The following is a 14,467-nucleotide window of genomic DNA, read 5'->3' as shown; positions in this document are numbered from 1 at the left end:
TGATTATAGTATCGTTATACATAGGCTAGCAGGAAAATCCGCATGAGATATCCATAGAACTGAGCCCTGCTCCGTTTCAGCACCATGGTACGGTCCCCTGACGCCAAGAAACGTGTCAGCTCGATGCAGCAGACAGCTCCACAGTGCTGAAATAGTTCAAACCCCCTTGAACATCTTTGATTTGAAATTATTCTGCAAGTGGTTATAATTTATTGCACGTCCTAGTTCTGCAGCTTTGCAACCTCAGAATTATAGCTAATGGATGGCAGCGAGTTACGTTTTTGTGCATGGTGATGCATGATAAACCATAAATTAAACGCAAAAACGTGTACTTAGACATATTTTCGTTTGGCAGAACTTTGACAAGCTTTGATTTGTTTTCTAATTACATTGACAATTCATATAGACATTAGACTTAGGCCTAATTGTGACATCATGTGTGTATGACATCTTTGGAGAATGCTCTGGCTTCAGCCAATCGGAATCGAGTATTCAACAATGCTTTGGCATAATTCAAGGACGTTCATATTCACTTCAGTTGTTTGCCGATGGTTCACTGACGTTTTTTCAAAGGAGGTATTAGTATTTCCTCTAAACAGCCTACAACAATAAGCTACACATCATGTCAGATGACAGAAAGGTATGGTTCATTTAGCCTATTTTGAGTTTAGAGGAGAAATTACTAACAATATAGTAAGTAGGTCACTAACACAGCAATAGGTCTCACTGGTTTGATCCATGGACTGAAATCTGACCACTATTGTCGTTTTGTTTAAAATAAGAGCGAATAAGTTGTTTCATAAAGTCACAACCTAGGACTGATATTGGCCTCTCATTTATCCACCAGAGCGTGAAATGGGAGGATCCCCCGGATGACCAAAATAAGGTTGTGGAGAATATGAAGGATGAAACAGAGACACATGAGACCAACAAGAACAGGACAGGAGGCAAGGTAAGAAATATGCTGTCCTCTACACATGTTCTGCCTACTTAGGCACAGATCTAGGATTAGTTTACTGTCACTAAATCCTAGCCTTAAAGCATTAGGAGGAGACACTACATTGACCTTAGATCTGCTATGAGACCTATAATCTGTTGTCATGTAGGCTAAACGTAAGTCCAGTGGCCGCGCCAAGAAGACTTCCGTGGAGGAAGACAGCAGCATTGGTGCAGGTCTGAGATTACTTCATGTTGGGTGCAGGTTGTGTTCAAATTCATCAGCACTAATCTGAGAAGATAGTATCTATATAGGTGAAAGCAATATAAGGGAGGCCCGCAGAGAGATGTGCTTTTACCTGTCCAGTGCAATCAAATCACTAAAGGTGAAGGAAATTAGGGATCACGTTCAGATTCAACTTTAGATTTCTCTTTGCGGTTTCCCAGAGTCTTCTCAGACACCCGGGTGTGGTTTCCGGGAAAGGGGATCTATCATTGAGCAGCTGGAGAAGGAGGCTCAGAGGACTCTAATGCCTTCTCTCAAGATTGGGACATGCTGTGCCCCAATCCTCCTCTCCTTCCTGAGGAGTCTAACTGATGAGCAAGTCCCATGTCTTTTTCCAACCTCACATACAACAACTCTGAATTTATAGTCATAGTGCACCTTCTAACCACAAATGGGATTTTAGACACTACACCTAACATCACTGTAACCACACCCCTAACTCTTCCTGTAAATCAAGAACAAAATGTCTCATGTACTTGCTAATAGCTTAATTAAATACACTTTTATTTTCCCTGACATGGCTATCTAGTGACTCCACTAACTCAACACCAGTGTGCAGGTAAAATATGTTTCCTTTCTTTTCTTTTCTCTAGCCAATGGAGGGTGATTCAGCATGGCATGAAAAATAACGTAAGTCTCTCCACATAAGGTTCTGGTCAAAAGTGGTGCGCTATATATGGAATGGTGTCATGGAATTACTTGATTGACAAAAACATTCCTCTGTTTGTTGGCCATAGCTCACATTCGAGCAGCTCTCCACGCTGTGTCTGAAGATTGTTAAAGTCGTGACCCAGACAGCCCTCCGCATTCTCCTACCAGCGCTAGCTCGTATCATGGGGGTGAACCTGAGGAGTGGGGCAACCTCCCCAGAATCCCAGTGCTCTCTGACAGGGTCTGAGGATTCCTTAGGCAGTCTGGATGAGAGAGAGAAAAGGCTGCTGATCAGTGAGATGAACTACTGGACTAAGGAGAGGAGGAGGAATGGCAGTGCAGGGTGCCGCCAAAAATCCACTCGCAGAACCTCATCACCATGCTGTTCGCCTAAGAGGTATGTTCACAGCAATATTTCAACTTAATAATTGCAAGACCTGACGCATACTTATCATAAATTATTAACTTGGAATTCACACCTTGTAGTTTTAAGTTCTGGTCAGAAATGTTGCCACTGAGGGGGTGGGTCCAGGTGAAAGTCATTTTTAACTGGGTAAGCCATAAAGTCATCTATGAATAAATAGATCAGCCTTTCAGAATTAATCATATTCTGATGTCGTACAAACATAAAAATCAGGCAAAAAATCATGTCAGTTGGCTTTAGGCTTCTAGAACTACGGTGGTATGAGAAGTATCCATCATTGCTCTAATTTGGTTTTCAGGCTCACTAATGACCCAGATTAGATACAGTTGGTCACATTTGCATGGCATAAGTGGTGATTGTGTGTTTATCTTCAAGGTCCCAGACCTCATTGCAGAGCTTGCCTGCAACTAGAGAGGCTCCCCTCATGGAGGATCCTCTGAAGGCTCTTTTTGGGGTAACGGAAGAGAGCCTCCTGATATCCCTGGTTGAGGGTCACTCCAACCCCACCTCCTCCAGCTCCTCCGAGTTGAGCTGTGCTATCGTGGGGGAGGTGGTACACCAGCTTAACTCTGGCCTCTCAGTGGCCATTCAGGCCAGCCCGGGGAGTTGCCCCCCTATGGACAGTCAGGACATAGCAGCAGGCAAGGAGGTCATTCGGGTAGCCTCGGTGCAGATCCTGGCCGAGCTACAGAGCCAAACGTCTGAGCCAGAGTGGTTAGGGTTTATCGAGCCCCTCATGGACCCTGTGACCGATGATGTGCTGGATGCCATTGTCGGCACAATGGACAAAATGGCACAGGACTTCAACATCCTATTGGATCTGGCCAAGAAGATGACAATCTTGGGGTCTAAATTTCTGACCAATCTTCAATGTGACTTTGATGTTGAGTGTCCATCTGGGAAAGAAGGGACCACTCACTTTCTCAAAGAGACTGGATCCTCTACCAGTGTGGTGGCCAGAAAGCTTCAGACCCTCTCTAGCCCCGACTTTCAGTCTAAAGCCCTGAAGGTGGTGAGCACCATCCTTACAAGGAAAGTCAGCAGCTCTTCTGGCATGGCTCCTTCCTCTAGGCCTTCTAGTGCTGCTCCTAGCCTTACTGAAGCCCCCCTGAATACCAGCTGCACAGCCCTGACATCTGTAACCTCCACTGCCACAGTGATTGTTAAGGCATTTGTGGGAGGCATGGAGACGATAGCATCATTTGAAGGCACATGTGAAGCCGTTGATTGGCCAGTTCCTGTAAATGACCACAAAACAGGATCTTCACAGATGATAACCTTCTCTCTAGCACGCACACTCTACGGCCGTATACGAGCAAAGCTGAGGGACCTTTTAACTCTATCCACTCGAGAAGAAGGTGTGGCTAAGGATGCTTCTCTTCAGGAGTCTTCAGACACCCTGGAAAAGGCAACTGTTTCAACTGTTGAGGTCCAGTTACCCAGCACCGAACTTAGTAGAGTTCCCAGAGAGAGCCAACCAATACCAGCTCTCTGTCGCTCCAATCTGGATACCAGTACTCAAGAAGTTCTTAGCAGTGTTTTTTCCATCTACAAGTCAGAGTTATCAAAAGTGGAGAGTAAATCCTTGGCCGTTGTCAGTTCATCTGATGAGTCCCTAGAGGCTTGTTGGTTTGTTGATGGTGTCCTATCAAAGCTCGATGACTATACTATTTCCCAGTCACCCTCACCCAATGAAGACTTGAGCGTGAGTACTCAATATTCTCAACTGAGCTCAGAAGAGAGTGTCAGAATCACAGAGTCCTCTACTAGTCTGATTCAGAGCATTAAGAAGCTCTCTAGCAATGACTTCCAGACTCAGGCAGAAGAGGCAGTGAGTAAAGTGCTGATGAGATCCAGTCATTCCTTTATCACACAGATCAGCCATACTGGTCTTCAGAAAAGTCTGCAGGCTGGCTTATCATCTAGCTCACCATCAGAGATCCATGTCCTTTCAGAATCCATGTCCTCCATGTCCTCTGAGAATACAGCCTCTGGATTAGTGGAAACCTTTGTCAAAGGAATGGCGACTATTTTCCAGAAAAATGAGTCCACTGACACTGTGCTACTGGAAAGAAGTGGGAGAGTTTCGCAGTGCTCCCACGGGGGCTCCCAAATGGATGATACTGAATTGAGTGTTAAAATATCAGAGGAGAAGCTTTGGTCAACAGCTAAGACCATCTGCGTCAGTATGAAGAACACACTTAAGGATTTCTTCACAGGGCTGAAGCCATCCGGATCCGAAAGGACAGAAAATGCTTCTTCCAAAGAGACCCTTGGGGAAATCCTGGTTGCTATCCAGAGTGAAATCTCAAACTTAGGGCGAATGAAGGATTCCAGGGAGCTCCTTCAGATCAATGATATGGTAGGAACTATGCTGAAGGAGGTTGAGAAAAGTGAGGATGACAGTGAACAAGTCTGCCAAGATATCCCTAGAACCTGTTCATCTTTGTCCACTTCTTTAAATGGTCGTAGTTCCTTGTCCAGCTCTTCAAAGGGTCCTAGGTCAGAGTGTGAGTTAGAGATCAACCTCCCTGGCACTCCCATCCCTGACGAAGTGCCTTTTGATCTGACCTGCCCCATCGTCAGGAGCTCCTGCATCGACACCAGGGTCTCTAAAATGCCAGATATTTCTTCAAGTGACATAAAGACAAAGATGATGGCACACATAGATGAACCCCTGCATCGTAACAGTCCAATGACTGACAGCAGTCGACCACCGAGTGCTAAAGCCTCTTTTCGATCCTCCACCCCGTCTTTCACCAGCAAGGGAACCTCTTTGGTACCAAAGGGAAATGGGATTGACATTGAAGAGAAGGAGGTGTGCATCCCCAGCAGCTCTGGCCATCTGAGGGAGCTCTTAATCCCCCCGGACATCAGCAGTGCCACTGCATTCCCACTGCAGTACTTGATGGACTCCAGCAAAGATGATGGCATCTGTTTTGTCACCATACTGGTGATAAGGTTGCTATCGAAGATCAGACCCTCAGCCCTAGATGGACCCTCCCAACAGGCAGCAGACATGACAGAAACATCTCAGCAACTCATCAGACAAGTCCTGTCTGAGTTCTGTGCTGCATCCAGATTCTCCAGGACACAGGCATATTCCCAGAACCTGTACATCCACAGGGTGTTCAGAGGTGTACATCAAAACCTCATGGAGGAGTTTGGCTCTTATAACACCCTGCAAGCAGCTATTTCCTCCCAGGACCCTGCATTTGACAGAGTCCTGGTAAAGTCCTTGACCCAGCAGCTGGTACAAGGATGCAAGGAGGCGTCAAGACCAGCTTCTGCTGCAACAAACCCATTAGACCAGGCTGAGACAGAGAGGGGGGCTGAGCAGAAAGCAAGAAGGAGCTTCCTTTGCTTTTCAATGACCAAACTCAGGATCAACTTCAAGGTATAGCAGGGAGTTAGCATTTGTTTTTTGTTCCAGTTAGGTGCTGATGTTATTGATGTGGCTATGATAAGACAAATACATGAAATAAATATGTTTTATTCATCACTAAATTGTTGCCTTGGATTCAGAAGTGTTCCATTTATTTATTTATTCTCTGTACCATTTTCTTTACCTTTCTTCTGTTAGCGTTCCAAGAGAGGAAACAAAAAGGACTGCCATTCAGTCCAGGAACAGACTGAGATTCCCTCTACTGATGCACATTGCATAGGTAAGGATTTTAGAGCTCTGCTAAAGCTTGTAGTTTTGTTTAGGTGTGTGTTAGAAACATAGGTATGCCTACCAAACTCATAGCACTGTTATTTTTCAACGTTACTATACTGCCCCTCTCTCTCTCTCTCTCTCTCTCTCTCGTTCTCACACTCTCTCTCACACTCTCTCTCTCACGCTCTCTCGTGTTTCTCTATTTCTCTTGTGTTTCTAGTTCCCGTTGGAGAGGTTTCTCCCTCCATATCTCAGCCTGTCAAAAAACGATCCTTGATTGTCAGCGTCTTTTCAGCAATGATGAAGCCATTCAGGCGCTTCATCAAGAAGAACCTGTAACCTGTTACGCTGCATGAAGAACTACTTTTGTAACAGCAAGACTTTTGACAAGAGGAATTTCTGCATGTCTACCCTTTCAAAGTCTATTTGGTCAAATAAATGCAAATTATTTTACAAGAATTTCAAGTGTTTTGGAAGATTGGTAATACTGAAGCAGATTTTCTCAGAGAAATGCACTAGTTCCTCCTTGGTTACATATTTATTGTGCAGTTTTTTGAGTTGGCAGGACTTGGGGCAGCAGGTAGCCTTGTGGTTAGAGCGTTGGGCCAGTAACTGAAAGGTTGCTAGGTCAGATCCCTGAGCTAACCATGTAAAAATATGACGTTCTGCTCCTGAACAAGGTAGTTAACCCACTGTTCCTAAGCTGTCATTGTAAATAAGAATTTGTTCTGAACTGACTTGTCTAGGAAAATAAATAAAATAACCACAGTTTGACTCTAATACAATAGTTGCTGCATAGACTGTCAGATAAGCAGATGTCTATTCATTTAGTTTGATTGGTAAGAGCTTATTAGCAGCAAGGGGAAAACACATAGAGGAGAATTAGCTATCTGCAGCTAGATGTTTTGTATATGTTTTCTATACGTTGAAAATATAAGGTCCAACAGTTGACAGTGTATGTCAGTCAAAAACCAAGCCATGAGGTCGAAGGAATTGTCCGTAGAGCTCAGAGACATGATTGTGTCAAGGCGCAGATCTGGTGAAGGGTACCAAAACATTTCTGCAATATTGAAGGTCCCCAAGGACACAGTGGCCTCCATCATTCTTAAACGGAAGAAGTTTGGAACCACAAAGACTCTTCCAAGAGCTGGCCGCCAGGCCAAACTGAGCAATCGGGGGAGAAGGGCTTTGGACAATTCAAAATAGCTCTACTCTGAGAACTACTTTTAATCACAGAGTGGAAAGCATAGAACCATACTGTGTTGATCACAATTATGGGTGTATTCTGGAATAAGACAAACCTATACATAGAGTTGGAGTCTGAGTGTGTGTACACACAGCCACCTCTTTAACCACTCTTCAAAATATATGGCAGCCTTTGAGATGGAGAGGCAGGAGAATAAGTGACAGAACAAGAGTGTAATAAAAGCATGACTTCTCTCCCACTCCTGCTCACAGCAGCAGTGCAGTGGAGTATCTTCAACAGCCATAGGCCCAGGGGTTTAATATCACATATCACACATTTCATATCACATTCTATGATGCAATGGAGAATACAGAACAAAAACCAACCCCCATAAGATAACACTTCGCACATCACAGCCAAACATCATGTATCACATGAAGAGAAATGTGTGTTCTCTGGACGTGATGCCTTGTCACGGACCTGCTGTTTCGATCTTCGCTCTCTCTCTCCCTCTCCCCCACCTCTACCTCTCTCTCTCTCCCTCTCCCCCACCTCTCCCTCTCTCTCTCTCCCTCTCCCCCACCTCTCCCTCTCTCTCTCTCCCTATCCCCCACCTCTCCCTCTCTCTCTCTCTCTCTATCTCTCTCTCTCTCTTTCTCTCTCTTGCAATGCATGCTGGGAGTTTTTTGGGAGTTTGAGTGTTTGGTGTGGAGGGCTCTATCCTAACTAACTTTCTTTGATTCTTTTCTTTACATGTTATTTTCTATGGTGGAGGGTTAATGCAATATTGTTTTAACGGTATCCACAGTTTTTTTAAAGATAGGGTGGAAGAGGACAGAGTAACTCTCCTGGGGTTTGGTTTTGATAGCCTTTAGCCGCACCCTCATACTACTCCTCCTTTGTTCCGCGGGTGATGTGGAGGTAACCCCAGGCCCTGCATGTCCCCAGGCACCCTCATTTGTTGACTTCTGTGATCGAAAAAGCATTGGTTTCATGCATGTCAACATCAGAAGCCTCCTCCCTAAGTTTGTTTTACTCACTGCTTTAGCACACTCTGCCAACCCTGATGTCCTTGCCGTGTCTGAATCCTGGCTTAGGAAGGCCACCAATAATTCTGAGATGTCCATACCCAACTATAACATTTTCCGTCAAGATAGAACTGTCAAAGGGGGAGGAGTTAGCCTGCAAAGTAATGTCATACTTTCCAGGTCCATACCCAAACAGTTCGAACTACTAATTTTAAAAATTACTCTCTCAAGAAATAAGTCTCTCACTGTTGCCACCTGCTACCGACCCCCCTCAGCTTCCAGCTGTGCCCTGGACACCATTTGTGAATTGATCACCCCCCCATCTAGCTTCAGAGTTTGTTCTGTTAGGTGACCTAAACTGGGATATGCTTAACACCCCGGCAGTCCTACAATCTAAGCTAGATGCCGTCAATCTCACACAAATCATCAAGAAACCCACCAGGTACAACCCTACATCTGTAAACAAGGGCACCCTCATAGACGTTATCCTGACCAATTGGCCCTCCAAATACACCTCCGCTGTCTTCAATCAGGATCTCAGCGATCACTGCCTCATTCCCTGTATCCACTACGGGTCCGCAGTCAAACGACCACCCCTCATCACTGTCAAACGCTCCCTAAAACACTTCTGCGAGCAGGCCTTTCTAATCGACCTGGCCCGGGTATCCTGGAAGGATTTTGACCTCATCCCGTCAGTTGAGGATGCCTGGTCATTCTTTAAAAGTAACTTCCTCACCATCTTAGATAAGCATGCTCCGTTCAAAAAATGCAGAACTAAGAACAGATATAGCCCTTGGTTCACTCCAGACCTGACTGCCCTCGACCAGCACAAAAACATCCTGTGGCGGACTGCAATAGCATTGAATAGTCCCCGCGATATGCAACTGTTCAGGGAAGTCAGGAACCAATACACGCAGTCAGTCAGAAAAGCAAAGGCCAGCTTTTTCAAGCAGAAATTTGCATCCTGAAGCTCTAACTCCAAAAAGTTCTGGGACACTGTAAAGTCCATGGAGAACAAGAGCATCTCCTCCCAGCTGCCCACTGCACTGAGGCTAGGTAACACGGTCACCACCGATAAATCCATGATAATCGAAAACTTCAACAAGCATTTCTCAATGGCTGGCCATGCCTTCCTCCTGGCTACTCCAACCTCGGACAACAGCTTTTATTTTTTAAAATATATATCAGGCACTTTTTTTCAGAAAACCGATGGCAGCGTCTATCATTGCTCTTCTACCATCTATCCCATGTAAAGTTAGTTAGGCTAGGGGTTAGGGTTAAGGTTAGAGTTACGGTTAGAGTTAGGGGAAGGGTTAGCTAACATTCTAAGTAGTTACAAAGTAGCTAAAACGTAGTAAGTAGTTGAACGTTTGCTAATTAGCTAAAGTTGTCTGTGATGAGATTCAAAATCATAACCTTTGGATCGTTAGACATCCGTGTTATACTGTATGCCCACCCCTCCACCCTGACCAACCACCCTACTTTTGTTTTTGCCTTAAATAACCATTTCTCTTATATAACCATACCAAACATAACATATTATACTAATTTGAGTGTCCCGGATTTACATTTACTATGTTACGTCTAGTCTAGGAGATCAGGCTGATCACAGACATGAACAGAGTAACAGGTCATTGTAGTTATGAGTGTGAGTGTTAGAGAGGGATTGGAGGATTTCACTGTGGGTCAATGCAGAGCTAAGCATGAAGGATTTTTGTGGCATGACATAAAACCAGAAACCACAGCACAGAGGAAACCTCTGAGGGTCATAATGGCTGGTCCCATTAAACCTGGGGGAGGAGGAGTTTGAGCAGACCTCAGAGGACAGGAGCTGTCATGGTGTTAAGGACAGTAGATGAATCACCACACTTTTTTGATCTTGTTCCCTGTGTGTGTGTGTGTGTGTGTGTGTGTGTGTCTGACAGAGGTAGAAAGTGATGAAATACAGAATTGTGCGTTCGTTTGTTGTAGCTTTCTATTATTGTAATAGATCATTTTCATCCCTAGCTTTTTAAGAATGGGGCAAGATGAAGTCAAATTTCTCAAACAAGAAACATGGTTGACTGTTTCCCTTCAGTCAATTTCTCATTCTCTTGTAAAATAGCAATGATGCAAGTGCTCTGATCTAGAAGCCAGTGAAAGCCAGAGGTTTTACAGCTAGTTTGTTCAGCTCAGGAAAGCCCCACTGCAGCACTTTGGAGTGTAGCATTGTGTTTTGATATCCTCCTCCTCCTCCTTCCATCTCCTTTGACAGAGTCTCCCGCATTCCGACGGAGCAGATAAAGCAGTACTGGGTAGAGCTGGTGGGGCTTTCAGAGTCAGTTTCATCTTTCTGCTCAGGCACAGGGCGGGCATCCTATGAAGTGTTTATTTTAGGAGTTCCTGATTTACCTCTGAACGGTGTCAATGTAAGAGAAAGTGGGATCCGGATGCTCTTTTACCGTTGTATGGATGTCTCTCTTTGACGAAGAAAAGCCTTGCCAATGAGAACCTTATTCCAGTCAGAGAGATACTATCAAGATTTGTGTTGACACATACCCTACTGCTTCAGTCAGGATAGCATCACGGCTGGGGATTTGTTGTCGTCTGTCTGAGACGGAGATAATGGTTGAGCAGAATACATTTAGAGGTACATTGAGAAGAAAATCCTGCATGTCTGAAAAAGCCCACCTTGTGGGTGTCACAACTTCTGCGGAAGTTGAAGCCTCTCCTTGTTCGGGTGGTGCTCGGCGGTCGACGTCACCGGTCTTCTAGCCATCATTGATCCATTTTTCATTTTCCATTGGTTTTATCTTGTCTTACTACACACCTGGTTTCAATCCCATTCATTACTTGTTGTGTATTTAACCGTCTGTTTTCCCTCATGTCTTTGTCAGAGATTGATTTATGTTCAGTATTCGTGTTTTGTATTTGGTGCGCGACTGGTCATCGTACCCACTTTGTATTTCATGGTTTTGGAGTTATGTGTTTTAAGTTATTAAACTACTCCATTTCACCAAGTTTTGATTCTCCTGCGCCTGACTTCCCTGCCACCTATACACACGACTGTGATAGAATCTCTGACCAAAATGAAGTCAGCAGGAGAAGGTACCCCAGCCATGGAGGTGGAGGAGCACGTCATGGAACATACGGCGATGATTTCCAAACTGAGCGCAGCCATGGATCGCGTTGTCCAGAATATGGACCGCTGGGAGACACAGGGAGTTTTTCCAGCGCCTCTACCAGCACAACCGGGGTCTACCCTGAACACTAGCAGGATCCATCTATCCATACCACAGGGATACGACGGAGATGCTGCAGGCTGCCAGGGTTTCCTCCTAAAACTAAGCATGTACCTGGCCACGGTCCACCCAGCTCCATCGGACCGTGAGAAGAGTTTCGCCCTCGCCTCGTGCCTCACCAGGAAAGCCCTGGAGTGGGCCAGCGCTGTGTGTGGAGGGGGAGATGCGGCGTTGGATGATTTTGAGGAGTTCACCCGCTGTTTCCGGACAGTATTCGACCACTCACCCGAGGGCAGAGCGGCGGGTGTGCGCCTCTACCATCTGAGGAAGGAGATGAGGAGCGCCCAGAAGTTTGCGCTGGAGTTTAGGACCCTGGCTGCCGTCGCTGGATGGAGCAACAGGGCCCTGATCGACTATTACCGCTGTAGTCTATGTGAGGACGTCCGTCGGGAGCTGGTCTGCAGAGACACCACCCTCACCTTCGACCAGCTGGTGGACCTGTCCATCCGGCTGGACAACCTGCTGGCTACTCGCGGACGTCCAGATCGGGGTCTGGTTTTTCCATCCTCCCGCACACCCTCTCCGATACCCATGGAGCTGGGAGGTGCGGTGCGCAGGGAGACCAGAGGGGGTTCCCTCTCGTGCACCATATGTGGCCGCAGAGGTCACACTGCTGGTCGGTGCCGGGTTGGTTCCTCTGGGAATAGAGGCAGTAGGCAGGGCACTCTGGCATCACCCCAGGTGAGTAGGCACCATTCTCATCCAGAGCCCTCTGTTGCACATATGTTTGTCACTGTTACTTTTCCTGAATTTTCCCCGCGTTCCCAGCATAAGGTGCTAGTAGATTCAGGCGCGGCTGGGAATTTCATTAATAAAGGATTAGCTCATAGTTTAGGGATCCCCATTGTTCCTGTGCATATGCCTTTCCCCGTTCATGCCTTAGATAGTCGACCATTAGAGTCAGGGTTTATCAGGGAGGCAACCGCTCCTTTGAGTATGGTAACGCGGGGGGTCTCAGGGAAAAGATGAGTCTTTTTCTTATTGATTCTCCTGCGTATTTCGTGGTGCTGGGCCTACCCTGGTTAGCTTGTCATAACCCCACTGTTTCTTGGCCACAGAGGGCTCTCACGGGGTGGTCACGAGAGTGCTCAGGTAGGTGTTTAGGGGTTTCCGTTGGTGCTACTACGGTGGAAAGTCCAGACCAGGTCTCCACCGTGCGCATTCTCACAGAATATTCAGATTTGGCTCTCGCCTTCTGTAAAAAGAAGGCGACTCAATTACCACCCCATCGACGGAGGGATTGTGCGAAAGATCTCCTGGTAGACGCTGCATATCCCCGGAGTCACGTGTATCCCGTCGCAAGCGGAGACGGTGGCTATGGAGACATATGTCTCCGAATCCCTGCGTCAGGGGTACATTCAGCCCTCTATTTCACCTGTCTCCTCAAGTTTCTTTTTTGTGAAGAAGAAGGATGGAGGTTTGTGCCCGTGCATTGATTATCGAGGTCTCAATAAAATCACGGTGAGGTATAGTTAGTTACCCGCTACCTCTTATTGCTATGGCGATTGAGTCAATGCACAGGGCTCGCTTCTTCAATAAACTGGATCTCAGGAGTGCGTAAAATCTGGTGCGTATTCGGAAGTGAGACGAGTGTAAGACGGCATTTAGTACCACCTCAGGGCATTATGAGTACCTCGTCATGCCGTATGGGTTGCAGCCGTGCGTAATTAGCCGACTCCCACCACGGTAAAGGAGGTGCAGTTATCCAGGGTTTTCGTCAGGTTGCTGCTCCCATTACCTCACTGATAAAGGGGGGCCCGGTGTGCTTGCAGTGGTCAGCTGAGGGGAACATGGCTTTTAGGCACCTGAAGGCTCTGTTTACCTCGGTTCCTGTGTTGGCTCATCCGGATCCCTCTTTGCCGTTTATAGTGGAGGTGGACGCATCCGAACCTGGGATAGGAGCAGTGCTCTCTCAGCGCTCCGGTATGCCACTGAAGCTCCGCCCCTGTGCCTTCTTTTCGAAGAACCTCAGCCTGGCGGAGCGAAACTTTGATGTGGGGGACCGGGAGCTGTTGGCTGTCGTCAAGGCCTTGAAGGCGTGGAGACATTGGCATGAGGGTGCTAAACAGCCTTTTCTCATCTGGACTGACCATCGCAAACTGGAGTACATCCATGGGGGCGAGGAGACTGAATCCTCGTCAGGCAAGGTGGGCCATGTTTTTCACCCGTTTTGTGTTTACCCTCTCTTACCGACCAGGCTCCCAGAACATTAAGGCAGACGCACTGTCCCGGTTGTATGACACAGAGGAGCGGTCCATGGATCCCAGTCCCATACTTCCAGACTCTTGTTTGGTGGTGCCAAACAATGAACATTCACCTGTAGAATGGTCGTTAAGACACTAACAGCTTACAGATGGTAGGCAATGATGGTAGGCAATTCAGGTCACAGTTATGAAAACTTAGGACACTAAAGAGGCCTTTCTACTGACTCTGAAAATCACAGAAAGAAAGATGCCCAGGGTCCCTGCTCATCTGAGTGGCATGCTGCAAGGAGGCATGAGGACTGCAGATGTGGCCAGGGCAATAATTTGCAATGTTCGTAGTGTGAGACGCCGAAGACAGCGCTACAGGGAGACAAGACGGACAGCTGATGGTCCTCGCAGTGGCAGACCACGTGTAACAACATCTGCACAGACCACGTGTAACAACACCCGCATCGGTACATGCGAACATCACACCTGCGGGACAGGTACAGGATGGCAACAACAACTGCCTGAGTTACACCTATAAAGCACAATCCCTCCATCAGTGCTCAGACTGAATAGACTGAATAATAGGCTGAGAGAGGCTGGACTGGGGGCTTGTAGGCCTGTTGTAAGGCAGGTCCTCACCAGACATCACCGGCAACGTCTCCTATGGGCACAAACCCACCGTCGCTGGATCAGACAGGACTGGGAAAAAGTGTTCTTCACTGACGAGTCGCGGTTTTGTCTCACCAGGGGTGATGGTCGGATTTGCGTTTATCGTCGAAAGAATGAGCGTTACAGAGGCCTGTACTTTGGAGCGGGATCGATTTG

The 14,467-nt window shown here is 46.7% G+C and overlaps 1 protein-coding gene across 1 annotated transcript; it reads left to right on the top strand.

Annotated features, from left to right (window-relative positions):
* Positions 1 to 536: 536 nt before the first annotated feature.
* On the top strand, positions 537 to 6,294 carry LOC149982817 (uncharacterized). Its single transcript, XM_090237392.1, has 9 exons — positions 537 to 640; positions 848 to 952; positions 1,107 to 1,173; positions 1,384 to 1,537; positions 1,816 to 1,852; positions 1,960 to 2,270; positions 2,673 to 5,694; positions 5,881 to 5,962; positions 6,176 to 6,294. Exons 1-9 carry the CDS (start codon positions 623 to 625, stop codon positions 6,292 to 6,294), a joined length of 3,915 nt encoding a protein of 1,304 aa, XP_090093518.1. The 5' UTR covers positions 537 to 622.
* The last annotated feature ends 8,173 nt before the right edge of the window (positions 6,295 to 14,467 follow it).

This window comes from Oncorhynchus mykiss, chromosome 6, assembly GCF_057628025.1.
Source record: "Oncorhynchus mykiss isolate SJ-2025 chromosome 6, ASM5762802v1, whole genome shotgun sequence".
NCBI classification, from domain to species: domain Eukaryota; kingdom Metazoa; phylum Chordata; class Actinopteri; order Salmoniformes; family Salmonidae; genus Oncorhynchus; species Oncorhynchus mykiss.
The sequence above is the reverse complement of the archived record's forward strand: the minus strand, read 5'-3'. Positions and strand labels throughout refer to the sequence as shown.